This window comes from Sinocyclocheilus anshuiensis, unplaced genomic scaffold (assembly GCF_001515605.1).
Source record: "Sinocyclocheilus anshuiensis isolate Anshui unplaced genomic scaffold, SAMN03320099.WGS_v1.1 scaffold326, whole genome shotgun sequence".
Lineage (NCBI taxonomy): Eukaryota > Metazoa > Chordata > Actinopteri > Cypriniformes > Cyprinidae > Sinocyclocheilus > Sinocyclocheilus anshuiensis.
The window spans coordinates 591,038-609,271 of record NW_015546098.1 but is presented as its reverse complement, the minus strand read 5'-3'; the positions used below and the strand labels follow the sequence as shown (position 1 = coordinate 609,271).

Here is an 18,234-nt window from a genome sequence, read left to right as displayed (position 1 = left end):
CACACACACACACACACACACACACACACACACACACACACACACACACACACACACACAGACAGACAGAGTCCAGTGCCAGATCTTGATCATGCTCGTCATCAGTAGTATTTTCTCTGAAATGAGTACTGTTCTTTTACAAACTTGCTCTTTTCTGTAGGAGTCTGTTGCAATGCTCGGTGTGGCAGGAGTGGATGCTGTCTCTGTGCTTTATAAACCCCAAGAACAGCGAGGAGCAGAAGATCACAGAGATGGTGTACGCCATCTTTCGCATCCTCCTTTATCACGCCATTAAGTATGAGTGGGGCGGCTGGCGCGTGTGGGTGGACACACTCTCCATCACGCACTCCAAGGTCAGGACCCAAACGCACACACAAAACAACACACGGATGGATGGATGTAGTAAATGTATACGTTACTTGCAGTCATGAATATTTACATGAATTCACAAAACTTGGTGCATACAACACAGGAAAGGATATATGCCTGTAAAATATTTAAAAATTATTATTACTGTTATTATTATTATTATAACCAAACAGCAGCTAATAGTAACAAATGAACATGCATATATGTGACCCTGGACCATAAAACCAGTCATAAGGGTCAATTTTTTTTTGAAATTGAGATTTATAAATCAAATGAAAGCTGAATAAATAAGCTTTCCATTGATGTTTGGTTTGTTAGGATAGGACAATATTTGGCCGAGATACAACTATTTGAAAATCTGGAATCTGAGGGTGCAAAAAAATCTAAATATTGAGAAAATCATCTTTAAAGTTGTCCAAATGAAGTTCTTAGCAATGCATATTACTAATCAAAAATTAAGTTTTAATATATTTACAGTAGGAAATTTACAAAATATCTTCATGGAACATGATCTTTACTTAATATCCTAATGATTTTTGGCATAAAAGAAAAATCGATAATTTTGACCCATACAATGTGCTATTGCTGCTATTGCTACAAATATACCCCAGCGACTTAAGACTGCTTTTGTGCTCCAGGGTCACATATCTGTTTTTCAAATTTCATATGCACTACTTTTTTAAAAATGTTTTTGTAGGAAGTCTCTTATGCTCACCCAGGCTGTGTTTATTTATTAAACTAAAATACAGGAAAAAAGTAATATTGTGAAGTATTTATTACAATTTTAAAGAACTGTTTTCTATTTTAATATATTTTAAAATGTAATTTATTCCTACGATGGCACAGCAGATTTTTAGAAGCCATTACACCGCTACATTTCAGAAATCATTCTGATATTTGGTGCTCTAATATTTGGTGTTCTGGTAACATTTCTTATTAGTATCAATGTGGAAATCAGTTATTCTGCTTAATATGTTTGTGGAAACTATGCTACATTTTTTTCCAGGATTCATTGATGAGTAGAAAAAAACGGCATTTATTTGAAATTGATTTTTTTTGTAACAAAGTAAAAGTCTTTGCTGTGTAGTTTGATCAATTTAAAGCATCTTTATGGAATAGTACTATTAATTACTTTCATTAAAAAGCTTGCTGACTGCAAACTTTTAAATAATGTATAAATTTGAACAAATAGCATGCTATATAATACGACAAAAATATTTTAATATAAAAGTAGATATTATAGTGTTGGTTGCTTGTTGCTAGTGTAGGTTTCATAAGACATATGTGCTGACATTAAATAGGAACAAAATATGACTTTGCCTCCTTGTGTCAAAAGTCATGCCACTGATGTAAACCTATTATTTTTCTCTCTCTAGTGTCTCCGTCCATCACTATGTCTCTCTTCCTTTCTTTAACACTGACTGCACTCTTTTAGTTGGTTTTCCCTCCTGTGCTCAGCCTCTCTGCGTCAGCTGTAATCCACTGGATTCTCACTGCAGAAACATGACTGTTATTACGCTCCATAATCAACTAGACTTCTCAGATTAGAATCTGTATTTCCCTCCACTGCCTAACCCTCTGTTCATACTTTATTTACAGATTTAATTGACTCTTTAATGTATTTGAGAGCTCTCAGTTTTCTGAGCTTTCTAGCTTCAGAAATGTCTATTTTAAGATGCTCTATTGATATTGTGATATGGACATGGTTCCAAGAGTAGTGAAGTCATTTGGTGTCAGACTCTGGCTCTCCTCCACTCTGCTTGAGTTCTTGTCACTGGCCACTTGGGGGCGCAGCTGTGCTATGCAGTGAGATGTGTAGAAACAGGGATACGTGTAGTGCCCAGTGTGCTCATTCATCAGCATATGCAGCTTTATTACAGCCTGAGATTGACTTCAAGTGGGTTATTTCTGCTACAAGTGTCACCAAATGGAATTGTAAAAATAATGATTGTTTTCAAACAGGTTTCCCATTGGTTGGACTAACAGCTTCCACAGACCTATGCCATTGACTAAGCCAATGTTGCTACTGTATGTCAGGCTGGTCAGGATGCTCAAATAAACGTCTTGAAATGTCTTGATAGCACCACAGAGCCACAGTGATTAAGGGAGTTTTCAGGAAAATCAATATAAATTATACAAAATAAACCATAACTTTGGATGCCCAAACCAGGGCCCGTGAGTCAAAATAGGTGAGTGGCGACCTTTTATTTGGCCTGGCCATTTAATTTCTCAAAAGCGAGAAAAAAAACAAAACAAAACAAAAAAAACAACAGGCCACCGAAGCATCAAATAATCAGTCTTCATTTCTAATTCATCTTTGTTTAAACCTTTTTTTTTTTTATTTTTGCAGTGAGAATTTAGGAAATATAAGTGAATTTTATATAATATAGTTGGATGTTATGCAACATTTACTCTCAATCTGCGACCCATAATCAAGTTTGAATTTTGGCCCTTCATAGTAAAAGGTTTTGCCATATTTGCTACAAATGGTTTACTGACAGTTGTCTCTGCATATTAATCTCATAATTGAGATTTTTTTACAAAGACAAATTACACACTTCAACTTTAAATATGAGAAAGAAACACACACACACACACACACACAAAAACGTATTATGTAGTGTGACTTATACTTTCAATTATATTTCATAAAGAATGTGTATTGTGCAAATGGGTTGCATTGTAATTAGTCTTAAATTGCTTATAATTGATTTGGTAATATATTTTGCATTTTACCACTCATGTATTTGTAATTCATTAATTTCATATGAGAAACTCCTAAAAATGAAACAAACAGGTTCATTTACATCTGTTTATTCATTTTCAGCCTTTTTATCCATAATGACTTACAAATGAGAATAATACCAGCAGAAGTGATTAATTCAAGGGGGGAAGAAGTTGTGCTACCAAACTTAATTCAGAAGCATGCTGAAATGCATTTAAGAAAAAAAATTATAATGATGATAGGTACTAATAGTAATATGTAATAAAATTACCTTAAAAAAAACATAATAAAATAAAAAAAATTCTCATTCACCCACAGTTAATTGTCACATTATATTATACGCAATAAAATAAAACATAATCTCTGGGTGGACTGAGCAGCATTAAAGTATTGCAGCGTGCTTTGCTTTCACTCTTTTTCATGCGGACATGTTATATTTGAGTGTGCTTGCGTTCCTTAAGTTGCTCACTGCTGAGCAAGTGCACACAAATTGATCATTCCCCTTCCTATGGGTCAAGCCTGTAATTGCTTTTTTGCGCTATAATTGCACAAGATTAATGCAGGTAAGGTCGTGTTCTGTTTACAGCGTCTCTGCTCTAATCTAAAAACAGAAAAGTGGGTCGTGCATATGAACGGGAAAGGTACAGCAGCGCAGAGCTAGAGAGATACATGCATCTGCTGAGGAAAAAAAATGCTAAAGAAACTCAATTGCAATTTTATTGTCCAGCGTGATAGATTTCCTGCCAACTCTGGAGTAGGAGAGCTGTTTGTCACTGTAGCGCTCCCTTTCAGCTGCAGGGGCTGGCTGACTCTGTGTGTGTGTGTGTGTGTGTGTGTGTGTGTGTGTGTGTGTGTGTGTGTTTGTGTGTGTGTGTGTGTGGAATAGAAAGTGAGTGTAGTGTACATAGAGAGTGTATGTTTTGTACAGTATATGTGAATGCTATGTGTGGTTTTTAGGTTGTAGTATACAAGGTCTCCAGATCCCCATTTTTGAACACATTTAATATTCATCTAAAATGGCCTTGGCAATCATTAGAACAAGTCCTCATAAATTCAACCAGCCTTTTGGGAACCCCCTGGTAAATAAATACATTTTCACTATTCACTATTCAGTTGTTTTTCCAGCTCACTGTAGAACGCCGTCTGTCAAAATATTGAGTAATTTTATTATAATATAAATATGAAATATTTCTTAAATACATAATTTTGTATTGAGTTCATTACTGTGATTGCAGTTCATTACAGTTCATTACTCAATATGTGTGTGTGCATATATGTATGCTTTATTTTATGTGTCTCAGTATTTTTAAATCTGAATGAAAATCTATATAACAACAATTAACGATTTTAATTTTAGCAAATGTGCCGTTATCTGATTGTTGCTTGATTGTGTTTTACTGGGCATGTGTCTGTCAAAGGAGATGAAGTCTCCTTTACAGCCAGCTCATTGCAGGCAGACAGATGTTTCTGCAGATGGGCCTGCTGACTCCACAGCTTACCCAAGGTGTCCCTGTCCCAGCACTGCGCATAAATGAGACAGGCTCCACACAGTTACTGTAGGGACAGTTTTCTGCTGGAAGTGATCACCTTGTGAAAGACTTGGTGCCCTTCATGCTTTCCTAGTCAGCACTCTTCTGTTCCACTATAAGGAACATCTTAATGGGTGAAGGAGACGTTGTAATGGTCCTGCAAAAGTGTCTGCTTTCCTGGAGCCATTAGTTTCATTCTATAATACTCTATAGAGAATTCTGTGATCTCCTTTGGGGCATCACGCTATGCTTTTGTGTTCTCCAAGGGAAGGAGAAAGTGTTCTGAAGCAAAGTCATAAGCGTTTAAGAGATTGAATTTATTTCTTGAATTTTTAGAGCACAACACATTGTTTCAGCATCTCCAGTGCTTGTTCATGAAACCCCTTATGACTGAACACAATGGAAATTTATAAAGCAGTAACCCTTAAAACATATTGCATTTTAAAATAAATGATGAAATTAATATTTATACCTTTCTACCTTGCTAGAAAATAAGGTTACACTTTATTTTAAGGTGTCCTTGTTACAGTGTAATTATACAAGATAAGTACTGAGTAATATTAATTAACTACATGTACTTACTATATGGTTAGGGTTAGGATTTGGGTTAGGCTTAGGGTTACTTGCATGTAATTATGCATAATTAATTGTTATTATAATATTAAGTACACGTAACGTGTAACAAGGACACTTTAAAATAAAGTGTTACCGAAAATAATTGGGAATAAATGAACAAAATAAAAATGAGGAATCATATGATAACTTGAAGGGAGCATTTTGTTATGAACTTGACCTATACTGTATGTCACTATTAATATCCCTTCCCCATTTTTGGCTTCTAGAAAGTAGAGACTTGTTGTATTTTATAGGAAGAGCGCGTATCCTACTTCTTATACCAAGCATCTCGAGCAATATGACAAGCCAATGTTCATAAAATTAATTTAGTTAATTTAATTAATTAACTGCTTTGAATGCATGAGTTAGAGGGTAATAGAGCTTGAATAATATAATATAATATAATATGAAAGTTCTGTTAGGACATATAAAAATAGTGTCTTTTATATTGTCTGCTCACATTATTAAGAGTTTATTTTTGGACCTTCTTAACATTAATATCTTGTTGACCAACAAGAAACAGATTTAAAAACAAAGATGCTTGACCGTAGTGTGATTCTGGGCCTAATGGAGATGTTGGAAGGAATGACCTGCCCATCTAAGAACGTCAAGCCTATTCTGTGGTATCATGAAGCTGCTTATCATGCTTGACAACAGCAATACTATGGATTTCGAAGACAATGGGATCCAGTATTGGAACATTACATTGCAGCCAGTCTGTATTGAAGAAACTCATAGGCCGGCACGCAAACTGGCTCTAGAACATGGATAACATTGACTGTTTAAAGACATTGACATTGATAAACAATTCACTTTCTTGACAATCATTTTGCAAGCTTATCATACCATCACAAAAGCAAAGTTGAAAGAATTTTCTGAGTGTTTTATGACCAACCTTTTTTTATATGATGATCTCTTTCATCTTAGTATTATTGTATAGTAACTTTGTTATAGTTCCATTTTTTTTTTTCATTTTAAGAATAAACCTAGTGAGTGGGAAAGTATAAAAAAAAAGTCTCTGTGGATCAAGACGAAATGCACCACTTTTATTCAAAACATGGTACACTACGCAGTTTTGCTTCTCATGTTCTTTTGCTGCTTTTAATGTGATGTTCAGATATTTTTTTACCTTGTGCTTGCCTGTCTTTCCTGAGTCTCTCTCTGTGTACCTTTACTCCACACTCATGCAAACAGCTGTGAGAGTATTGAAGGAGGAAAAAAGAAAACTAACAGTGTCTTTTGGACAGAAGAGAAGGGTTTTAGTCTGCTCACCACATTGATTTTTGCAGGAATGGAATCGCATTTAACTAATCCAATTAGAGCATTCGCAGGGTTCCTATTTCCCCTTTGTTTTGCGGTTACTCACTATCTATTGATCTAAATGGGGCTCCCTACCGGCTCTACTGTGAGTGTCTGTGGCCGACTGCTCCCTGCTGATCTAAGATCAGTGATTTAAGCATTGTTTCTGTCTGTTGCTGAGCTTGCAGTCTGATTGCTGCAAGTTCTGCTAGATCATCAGTCTGATGCTTGATGAATCTTCCTTTGAATTAAAGATTATTTATTTAGTTAAATTCTCAGTATCTGGAATCTGAGGTTGCAAAAAAAAAAAACAATCACCTTTAAAATTATCCAAATGATCAAAAAGTCCCTAGCAATGCATATTACTAATAACAAATTAAGTTTTTATATATTTACGGTAGGAAATATACAAAATATCTTCATGAAACATGATCTTTACTAGTGGTCGACCGATATATCGCCAAGGCCGATATATCGGCCAATATTTGACATTTTTCATATATCGGCACCGGGCGATAAGTTTCCGTTTGTTTGGCCGATGCGTTCGAGGCGGGACTTTTATTTTTACCTGTTTTAAAGGTTATGTATAAGCACACAAGCAAACCATAGTGACAGTACAGAACACTAATTGGCTTTTGCGTTGTAACCAAAAAGTAGCACCATACTGTCAGAAACATTCAAACCTTTATTTTTTATATCCGTAATGGTTTATATTTTTTTACTTGCATTTGATTTGCACAGTAGCGTGAGAAGGCGAACGTGCAATTTAGTCTGTCTGTGTGAGTGTGCTGACATCATTCGGTGGTGCTCCACTTCCAGAGACAAGTTTGCTATTGATGCTAGTCATCACAAGTCTGTGCGACTCCTGAGTTAGGCATCTCATCTCCTCATCTCTCTCCAAGGAAAACATCTGAAACTTGCAGAATAAAGAGCTGACTAAGAAGAAAGACTCCAGAGGGAGATAGAGTTGCCCATTCAGAGCTCAATCTCTCAGCAAAGCAGCCGGTGGCTGATGTCTAAGCCTTGTCTAGCATGCCTCTCGTTTCTACAATTCAAATGAATAAGGGCCTTTCACTCGCACCACATCCATTGATAAACTGCGTTGGGATCTTCATTATCTGTGCCATGATCTCAGCACTGGCTTGAATGGTTGAAAAAACAGCTTGATTTAAAAGTTACCCAAGGACAGAATTATTCTATTAAACAACTCCTGTTATGAATCAGTGCAAACATCTAGTATGAATTCAGAAATAACTTTTTATAATACATGTAAAGAGAGTAGTGGCCGACCGATATATCCCCAAGGCCGATATATCGGCCGATATCTTTTCAAATATCGGCATTGGCCGATAAGTTTTTCTGTTTGGCCGATGTGTTCGAGGCAAACTTTTATTTTGACGGCGCGCCAGACTTTTATTTTGACGGCGCTGAGAGTGGCAGCGCCTGAGCAGACAGTGCTCACATTCGTTGTTAACAGTTCTGTCTAATACGGATAGAAGTCTGCCTAATAATCAGATAGAACGGTTAAACAAAGGAATTAAAATGTATACAGAGTATTGTAATAGAAATAATAGAAAGGCAAACATTATAATACTTTCTCGTTTGCCGTAAGCATTCAGCAAATACGCATTTAAACAAAATGAACATTTAATTTCACAAACCTTGCAAACTTAGTCGAATCCAGATGTGAGATCTTGTGAAAGGTGCATTTGTATCCTGCATGATCGCGTGTTCTCTGCATGACGGTCGGTCTGTGCGAATTGAATGCGGACAGGAGGAGAGTTCAGCTTCACTGGAGAATGAAGACGCGCTATCGACAAACTTTAAACTCGTGATTTCAAATTGTGCTGCGCTTTATGCATTTGCCCGCTGTCATATTCATGTCATTTTCACTATGTGCTGTATGTAAAATGAATGTTACCTTGGCTTTATTTGAAAAAATATGATTCCCAATGCACACAAACGTCCCAGAATACTGAGTGCCCTGTTGGTTACAGTGTTTACTTCCTTTTTAATTATATTTTTATTAAATATTTATTTATTTGTGAAAAATACTTTGTCATCTAAAGTATAAGTATGTTTATTTTACACATTTATTTTTTAATCCATTTTCAAATGATTTCAAATTTCTTGAATATTAATTAAAATAACTACAATTATATTGGCTTCATATCGGCCATCGGCCACCCTGCTTTCCATGATATCGGCATCGACTGTCAAAAAACAGATATCGGTCAACCACTAATCTTTACTTAATATCCTTATGATTTTTGGCATAAAGGAAAAATTTATAATTTTGACCCATACAGTGTATTTTTGGCTATTGCTACAAATATACCCCAGCGACTTAAGACTGGTTTTGTGCTCCAGGGACACATATTAAGGTGAAGTGCAAATTCTGATATTTATATATGGACTATACCCACTATATATTGCAGGTTTTTAAAAAAATACAATGAATTATTGATATTTTTCTGAAAGGTCACTTGAAAAATGGATTTGCATTAAGTTGTATAATTTGGCAACCAGACACCCTGGTCATGCAAAGCTCATTGTCATGAAACCTGTACTGTATTCTTAGATAAATTGTAGGTTTTTCCATGCCCCACATATAGAGTACGGACCGGAATTAAATTAGATCAGATTGAAACTGATGTCTAGCCCACCCGGTGGCATACAGGCTATGTTTCAAAACCACATTTCTATAGTTACCCCCTTTCCAGAGTAACTTTATCTCTACAACATGCCAAGGGCTCACATATACTCTTTGCTGGTTATAGTAAGGTAATGCTTTTTACATGACGTAATACTTTATTGGTACGATACGCATTGTAGCAAGCTGCCAGACAATGAGGTGCTTTTAGTGTACATATGAGGAATTCTTTAAACATTTAACAGCATATGGTATACTTACTGATTCTTGAAGATAATACCTAACAGGATAACATGGGGCCTCATGTGCAGCTTTTAAACCTTCAGAGGTTTACAGGAGTTCTAACTTTTCATTTTTCACAAATCCTGAAATGCCTCGCAGGCCCTCCAGACATGTTTGGACAGTCATTCGAAATTTTGAGTGGTTTTATCCATATGTCTCCCTCCCTTCATTTGGTATCCAATCCCAAAAGAGGGCAGTGTTTTTCTGAAAATACACTGTGTGGATTTAATAGCTAAATGTTAAATGCTGTATTGAGCCCAGACTAATGGTCTTGCCTATTCTAAAGAAGAGAGTCGGGAGAGAAAGAAAACGAGCAATACGTTTCAGAGCTGTCCGTTCAGAGCAAACAGCCATGGATTACCCATCAGACCACATGGAAGATTAATGGCCAGGCTTGTAGCAGGCTAATTTAGAACAATAACGGCCAATTAATTACGTATAATAAGGCTTTCTTGCCTAAATGCAAATGCTGGCATTGGTGTGGAAGCTGCAAGTTGTTTCTCGTTTCCCCAGTGGTGTGTTTGACTTTCCATCTGTTGTGTTCTTTTGATAAATTGAGGTGTGCTTAGACTTCTGTATCTGCAGATGCTATGCACTGTCTGCTGCTAATTGCAGTCCTAAACACACATGACCCTCTCTCTTTTCGCTGCATTGTGTTTTCATATCTTATCTTATCTTATCTTATCTCATCTTATCTCAACTCAACTCATCTTAACTCATCTTCAGTTAGTTCTTGTCCTCAAATCTGTTTGGATCATAGACAAATATGTGACCCTGGAGCACAAAACCAGTCTTAAGTCACTGGGGTATATTTGTAGCAATAGCCAAAAATACATTGTATGGGTCAAAATTATAGATTTTTCTTTTATGCCAAAAATCATTAGGATATTAAGTAAAGATCATATTCAATGAAGATATTTTGTACATTTTCTACCGTAAATATATAAAAACTTATTTTTTAATTAGTAATATGCATTGCTAAGAACTTAATTTGGACAACTTTAAAGATGATTTTCTCAATATTTAGATTTTTTTGCACCCTCAGATTCCAGATTTTCAAATAGTTGTATCTCCGCCAAATGTTGTCCTGTCATAACAAACCATACATCAATGGAAAGCTTATTTATTCAGCTTTCATATGATATAATAATCAGATGATTGACACTTAAGACTGGTTTTGTGGTGCAGGATCACATATGTGAAAAATAATTACATCAGTAAGGTGCATTTAAACTGACGAGAGAATTTAAACATCCAAACTTTTTGATTGCTTGATCGCCTAAAGTTCTTGATTGCTGCTAATTTCTTTTTAGTTTGTCCTGATTGAGAATTGACTTTTTGCTGCTCTGCATAATTAACATTCCTCCGAACACTCTTACTGCCTGTTTCATCAGGTCACCTTTGAGGAACACAAAGAGAATCTGGCCCGCATGTTCACTGAGTACCAGCGGATGGGTTCTGAGGGAGGATCTGAAAGCAGAATCAGAACAATATCTGGCACCAGTCACGATTCTCAGTTCCTTGCCTCAGCCAATGGTGAGCTGAATGCAGAGGAGACCGCTCCATCTACTGTAATTGAGCTACGTGTGGAGGAGAAGGTCACCGATCAGCCTGGAGACAGTGAGGAAACGAGGACCCAGATCCCAGTCACAGTGTCTAACATTCTGGCTAGAGATGAGGAAGAGAGACAGACAGACAGCGTTGCTGCTTCTCCACAGAAAGGGGATGAAGGAGAACAAGATGCTACGAAAGAACCAGGAAAGGATAATGAAGTGAAAAGTTTGGAAGACAATCATAAAACGAAGGCTAACGTTGATGGAGAGCTGGAAAGAGTTGAGGCTGACATCACAATGACTGAAGGTAGAGCTGATCTGAGTGTGACAGATGATGCTGACAGTACTCGGACTGTGAAGCAGTACTCTGAAGCTGTGAAGATGTCAGATGAAGATGATGGCAAAACAAGCACTGCTGAAACTGAACTAAATGTTCAGGTTGAAGATAAAGAGAAAGGACCTGGAGATTCTTCTCCTGAAGCTGTAAAGGAAGCCAGAGTGGAAGAAACCTCTGAGACTTCGGCCCACCAGGAGACCAGCACAACTTTGGCCTCCGTCACGAAGGAAGATAGCACCGATGTTTCCTCAGTCAGCAACTTCGTAAAGGTCAGTGATGACAGCACGGAGGAGTCTTCTTTTGTTTCAGCCACAGCTGGAGAGACTGATGACAATGGTGCTGAAAAGGAAGATGAAGGACAGGAGAAAGAAAAGAATCTAGAAACCGATAAAGATGTGAAGCCACTGCAAAATGAGAAAGTAGAGGAATCCGAGGATGCACCAGCTGCCATGATGGAGGTGGATTTAAACCAAAGCACCTCCACCGATGAGACCAAGCTTCACACAGAGACTACAGCGTCTACAGCTAGCCCTAGCACTGAGAGTGTCTCGCAGGATCCAGGAACTAACCAAGACACCCTGAAGACAGCAGGGACCGAGACCTTAGCAACTAAAACCAAAGAGATTAAAATTGCTAGACTGGATGTGTCAAGTGTGGCCTCAGACACAGAGAGACTGGAGCTGAAGGACGCCTCAACAACAGTAAGTTTTGCAATATTAAAAACAGATGAACTTGATACCAGTAATTCACTAAATTTATTGATTAAACTGAAAACTTCATGAGGCAAGAAAATGACTTTCTCATAAGGTCACACAAAACCAATATTAGAATAACACATGCCTCTTTTGCAGAACCTGAGCCCAAATCAGGCAACTGCCTCAAGCCCCTCAGCTCAGGGCAATGAGGGCTCGTCTTCGGCACGGTCCACCATGTTCCGTATCCCAGAGTTCAAGTGGTCTCATATGCACCAGCGTCTTTTGACCGACCTGCTGTTCTCCATCGAGACCGATGTGCAGATGTGGAGAAGGTAAGAGAAACACAGAGAACCAAAGAAGGTCAAATAGGCAAAGGGATAAAATATCTGTATATGTGACCCTGGAGCACAAAAGCAGTCTTAAGTCACTGGGGTATATTTGTAGCAATAGCCAAAATTTCATTGTATGGGTCAAAATTATAGATTTTTCTTTTATGCCAAAAATCATTAGAATATTAAGTAAAGATCATGTTCCATGAAGATATTTTGTAAATTTCCTACAGTAAATATATTAAAACTTAATTTTTGTTAAGTAATATGCATTGCTAAGAATTCATTTGGACAACTTTAAAGGCGATTTTCTCAATATTTTGATTTTTTTGCACCCTCAGATTCCAGATTTTCAAGTAGTTGTCCGATCCTAACAAACCATACATCAATGGAAAGCTTATTTGTTCAGCTTTCAGATGATGTATACATCTCAATTTAAAAAAATTGACCCTTATGACTGGTTTTGTGGTCCAGTGTCACATATGTTCTTCTTGTTAAAATCAATATTGATCAAAAAAAAAAAAATCACCACACTAATTTGCATCAGGTTCGAGATGGTTCTGTGAATTTGACCATCAGAATTTCATACAGTGCATGCTTTATACCTTGCTACACTACAGACAGTAGACAACGGACATTTTCTGTCTGAAATTGTCCCGAAATTTCACGTGTGAAACACCTTAAGGGATGAGAAATATTTTTGGCTAATCGACAGATGCTGTTCATAGATATTAACCTGGAAAGTATACTGAATTACAATATTATGCTCTTATTCAGTGACATAGAGCTTGGGAAATGTGCTTTATAAATAAAAATATATTTCAGACTATAATTAAAAGTAAAATACAAGAATGTTGATTACCTTGAATTACCCTTCTGCTGCCTCACAGACAGTTCTCTGTCATGTTGCATTGTTTCATAATTTCTTTCATAATTTCATAACTAGTTTTCTCACTTCTCCCCGCAGTCATTCGACTAAGACAGTTATGGACTTTGTGAACAGCAGTGAGAACGTGATGTTTGTGCACAACACTGTCCATCTAGTCTCTCAGGTGGTGGACAACCTCATCATGGCCTGTGGAGGAATCCTTCCTTTGCTGTCTGCAGCCACCTCTTCTTCGGTTAGTGTTAGTATGTGTTTCCGACAGCCTGTCTACACCTGAAGCGATCTTCACGTCGCATTGCGTCAAAAGCAAATAGAACCCATTACAATCAGCAATGCTGTCTACATGGGATGCATCAGGATGGCTCAAAACTTTAAGTTGCTGACAGTAAATGGAAGCGCCTGTTCTCTATCTGACTTACTCCATCCACTTGTGCTACTCCTGACAATAGGACAAATGGATTTGGAAAGTTTGCTTTCGTGCCTCAAGTGCTGTGGTGTGATGCAATGCATTTCCCCTGCCACTGATGTGTTTCAGTCACACTAAAGGACAGTTAGGTTAATTGAATTTGTCCACCCTTCCTCCGTTATTGATTGGTCATACTGTAAGTTTGGCAGTGTTTACTAGTAGACATCAACAGATTTCAGCAGTGTTCTTGTCATTATGAAATTCTATTAGTTATTAGTTTAGGTTATTTGATATTTTGACTAATTTGATTATGCTTTAAGCTTCCAAAAAATGCAGTGCCCTCTTTTTTTAATTTAATACACCTTTCAGGTTTTATTGTGTATAGTTAATATGAAATATAGCGTTATAATATAGTGCATTAATATGAAACAACAACAAACAAGTATTGCAATTTTTATAAAAATGGAATAACTTACTCTGCCTCTGAAATAACTTTTCATGCAACATTGCGAAAGCTGCTTAAGTTTCAACCAGTGGTGTTTCAGGAGGGGAATGGCCTCCACATTTGCATTCAGATCCATTCCTGTACGGAACGACTCTATTTCTGATAGATAAAACAATACCCCAGACAGCATATTTGTTTCTCATTGAATTTCCTGTTTTATTGAAGAGGTCACATTGCAAAAGTAAAATGGGTTGCAGACACAGTTACATGTCTTAAAAAAAAAAAAAAAGCATGCAGGTTTTGCATAAGCTGAGCAATCTTGATGGTTTTCCATGCCATTCACATAATGGATCATTTCAGTCAAGTCTGAGAGAACACTTAACTCATGGTGTGTTAGAGTGCACACACTAAATTAACACAGATCTCATTAGACAGAAGAGAGTCTTAATGATCATCATTTATATTCTTGTGAGTAATTTGAGTACAATAGCCATGATAATGAAAAGTGAGGGTGAGGATAAAGGTGACCATCAGTGCATTATGAAGATTTGAGTGAAGATGATGCTGATTATGAAGGCTGTAGTTACAGTAATAATGATGATGATGGCACTGTCTTGCAGCATGAGCTGGAGAACATTGAGCCGTCTCAGGGTTTGGCTGTGGAGGCGTCACTGATGTTCTTGCAGAGGCTGATCAATCTCGTGGACGTGCTGATCTTCGCCAGTTCACTCAACTTCACTGAAATTGAAGCAGAGAAGAACATGTCTTCTGGAGGAATCCTGAGACAATGCCTGCGTCTGGGTATATCTCTCTTTCTGTCTTTTAATTTAGTGCTGTTTGCTAAGGCTTGTTATTAATCTGTTAAGACTTATTACAGTAGCTGTTGCTCATACTAACCCTACACTATTAAACTTTGCCATGTAACCTGCCCCGTACTGTTTGTGCTACAAACACAGATTTGTACAAACTGTGCGACTTGTTGCAGGGAAGGTAGGATCTGAGACATTCATGTATATATGGACTTGAATCAATAAGTAACCATATAGCAACACCTTAGCAGCTGCATAGGAACATGCTAAAAATGCTCAAAACACCTTAGTAACATCCTGACAACCATCCACACCATCACCCTAGAATTGTGATAGTGAGTTTTGCATGGGCAAGAAATACGTTCTCTATATTACCTTTAAGAAGCTTAGGGTGTGTTAGAATTTGATTTTTGAAAGAAATTAATAGTTTTTTTTCAGCAAGGATGCATTAAATTAATCAGAAGTGACATTTATAATGTAAACATTACATTATATACATTACATACTTTTACATTATATAATGTAAAAGATTTCTATTTGAAATAAATGCTGTTCATATGAACTTTCTATTCATCAAATCCTGAAAAAAATAAAATATATATATATATATATATATATATATCATGGTTTCAACTGATTCCAACATTAATAACAAGTGTTTCTTGAGCACCAAATCAGCATACTATAATGATTTCTGAAGGATCATCACGAGAATAAATTACATTTTAAAATGTATTAACATAGAAAACAATTAATTTAAATAATATTTGACATAGTCATACACTACCAGTCAAAAGTTTCTGAACTGTCAGATTTTTTATGTTTTTTAAAGAATTCTCTTTTGCTCACCAAGCCTGCATTTATTTAATCAGAAATACAGCAAAAGCAGTAATATTGTGAAATGTTTTTACTATGTAAAATGATTCTAATATTCTGATTTGCTGCTCAAAAAACATTTGCTAGTGTAACATTTAAATCATATTTGACAGTATTACTGTTTTACTGTATCTTTGATCAAATAAATGCAGCCTTGACTGCAAAACTCCCAAAACAGTAAAAACTCTTTTTGAACTAGTGTGTGTATATCCCTGAATCAGTGCCTCATCTCTTTTTCCTGTCCTGCTCACTCACTGTTAGTTCCTCCTCTTTTTTCATTCCTCCATCATTTTTAAATAATATCCTGCTCTTTTTTCTCAACCTGCTTCTCTCTCTCGCTCACTGACCCCCTTTTTTTTCACCTAAAATCATCCTAACCCCTTCATGGGGAATCAACTCGCAATTGATTTTAATTGGGTTTGATGTTAGCATGTTGATAAGCTAAACATCTGGAGCACTGAGGCAGCTCACTAGGTTTTGGAGCAGAGCCATTTTTGCTCATTGATTTCTCTCTGTTGGCTCATTTGGTAGAGGTAATAACTGCTTTTCCCTTCCATTCCTCGCTCACTTTCTCTGTTTTGTGGGATTTCTCTAATAGTGTTATTATAAGCTCTCCACACTGCAGTGCTCTAAAATGACGACCGTCATCAGGCCATTGACTCTAATGGCTGTTTTGTGGCCTGAGGCACCTCCTCCTTTATGTGTCTGTGTATCACAAACTGTACTGCAGCGTTATAGACCACATAACAGAAATCCAGCGTTCAGATCGGTTACATTATTAATTTCTCTTTCTCACACAAACACCCACACACTCTACATGACCCTCCCTGAAGCTATCTAGACACCATCAAACTCCCGCTCCTCTAAATACAACACTTGGTGGAGTGAGAGAGAAACTGAAGCCTGTTTTTAGGAGGGCTGAAAGTATAAAATGAATATTTGATGAGGTCTGCCAGTGTGTAATCTGATTTGGGATCTGTAACAAGGTTCTGCTTCTATAGCTCTCTTTCTGTCTTTCGCTCGCTCCTTTGCTCAAATGACTAGAAAGCCTAATAGAAAAAGCTGGTCGGTTCCCGTGCTGGAATAATACCTTTAATCTGAGCATTTAGGAGTTTACATTTGTCAGTTGTCAAGGTATGAGAGGATAGAAGGTTGAATAGAGACATACCCATGCACAGTCACGCACACACATTATCGTGCAGTGCATTAAAACAAAAACACACACACATGCACCATACTGATCTTACATATAGCATGCAGTACATCAAATTAAATGCAGTAAGAGGAATTTTCTGCACCACGGTGGTGGAAACCTGGCCAAAATGATTAAACACAGAATAAGCAACGTCATCTGTTTTCTAAACCTCATACAGTTTAATGCGTTTTCCTTTTCGACTCTATGCAACTGTTATGTCTTGGAGAAGAATTACCTTGGAACGTGTTTCTGTATTTTTGTTAATTCATATAACATTATTTTATACTTGGGTGTTTATTTTTAGTGGTGCTTGCTAAGTAGTGATGTGTGATATATTGGTACTATATTTGTTAGCCAGTAATAGAGATTTTTAATCTGTACAAGTAGATATTTGTTATATATGATGTTATATTATATTCTATAAAATATATGGGTTATATTTGGATTACCTTTGCCATCATCTAACATTAATTAAATGTAATCTTTAAAAACACTAATAATTTAATAAGGCAGTACATGTAATGTTTAAATAATCGAAAATGAACATCCTTTATATATATATATATTTAACTTTTAGTCTATTTAGACAAAATAGTATAATTAGTATAATTTTTTTTGGCAATTTATTGAAATATTTTTAGAGATTAAAATAAATGTTTTCTATTTTAATATACCGTATTGGCCTGAATATAAGACGACCCTGATTATAAGACGACCCCCCTTTTTCCAGATGTACCTTTTGGAAAAAGGCTTTTTAAAAACCAGATCTTGTTTTTTCTCAGTAAAACACATTTTGTCTTCAATTATTTTCATATTGCATATTTTTCCTATTTTAATTTTTGTTTTGAAAGTATGGTAAAAACTGGTAAAAATGTACCAACAATCACATTTAAAAAATATACACTTTTTGATATACCATTAAAAAAAAAACCAGGTAGCCCATCTGAATTAGGACATTTAGGCTATCCATCTAATAGTAGCCTACCAAAATCTTATTAACAGTAGGGTTAGTTAATCTTATTAACAGTTAAATCTTACTGTAGTCTTCAAATCTGGGTACTGTCTTACGTTTTAAAATCACAAAGGGGGTTTGGTCCCATCTGGCTAACGTGACAGTCACGACTCATGCTGCTGTAAGGTTTACTTATTCTTTTGTTTTTACTTGCGATCTTTACAACACGCATTTACGTATTTCATTCATGGCACACTCGTTTTATGCATATTTGGCGCC

The 18,234-nt window shown here is 36.5% G+C and overlaps 1 protein-coding gene across 1 annotated transcript in view; it reads left to right on the top strand.

Moving 5' to 3' along the window:
* The window catches only part of LOC107700305 (lipopolysaccharide-responsive and beige-like anchor protein), a 251,983-nt gene that overhangs the window by 73,004 nt on the left and 160,745 nt on the right, over positions 1-18,234 (top strand). The window contains exons 21-25 of the mRNA XM_016501927.1: positions 161-353; positions 10,867-12,063; positions 12,214-12,389; positions 13,354-13,507; positions 14,744-14,924. Of these exons, the coding sequence (XP_016357413.1) occupies positions 161-353; positions 10,867-12,063; positions 12,214-12,389; positions 13,354-13,507; positions 14,744-14,924 (1,901 nt within the window). The remainder of the gene's footprint in view (positions 1-160; positions 354-10,866; positions 12,064-12,213; positions 12,390-13,353; positions 13,508-14,743; positions 14,925-18,234) is intronic.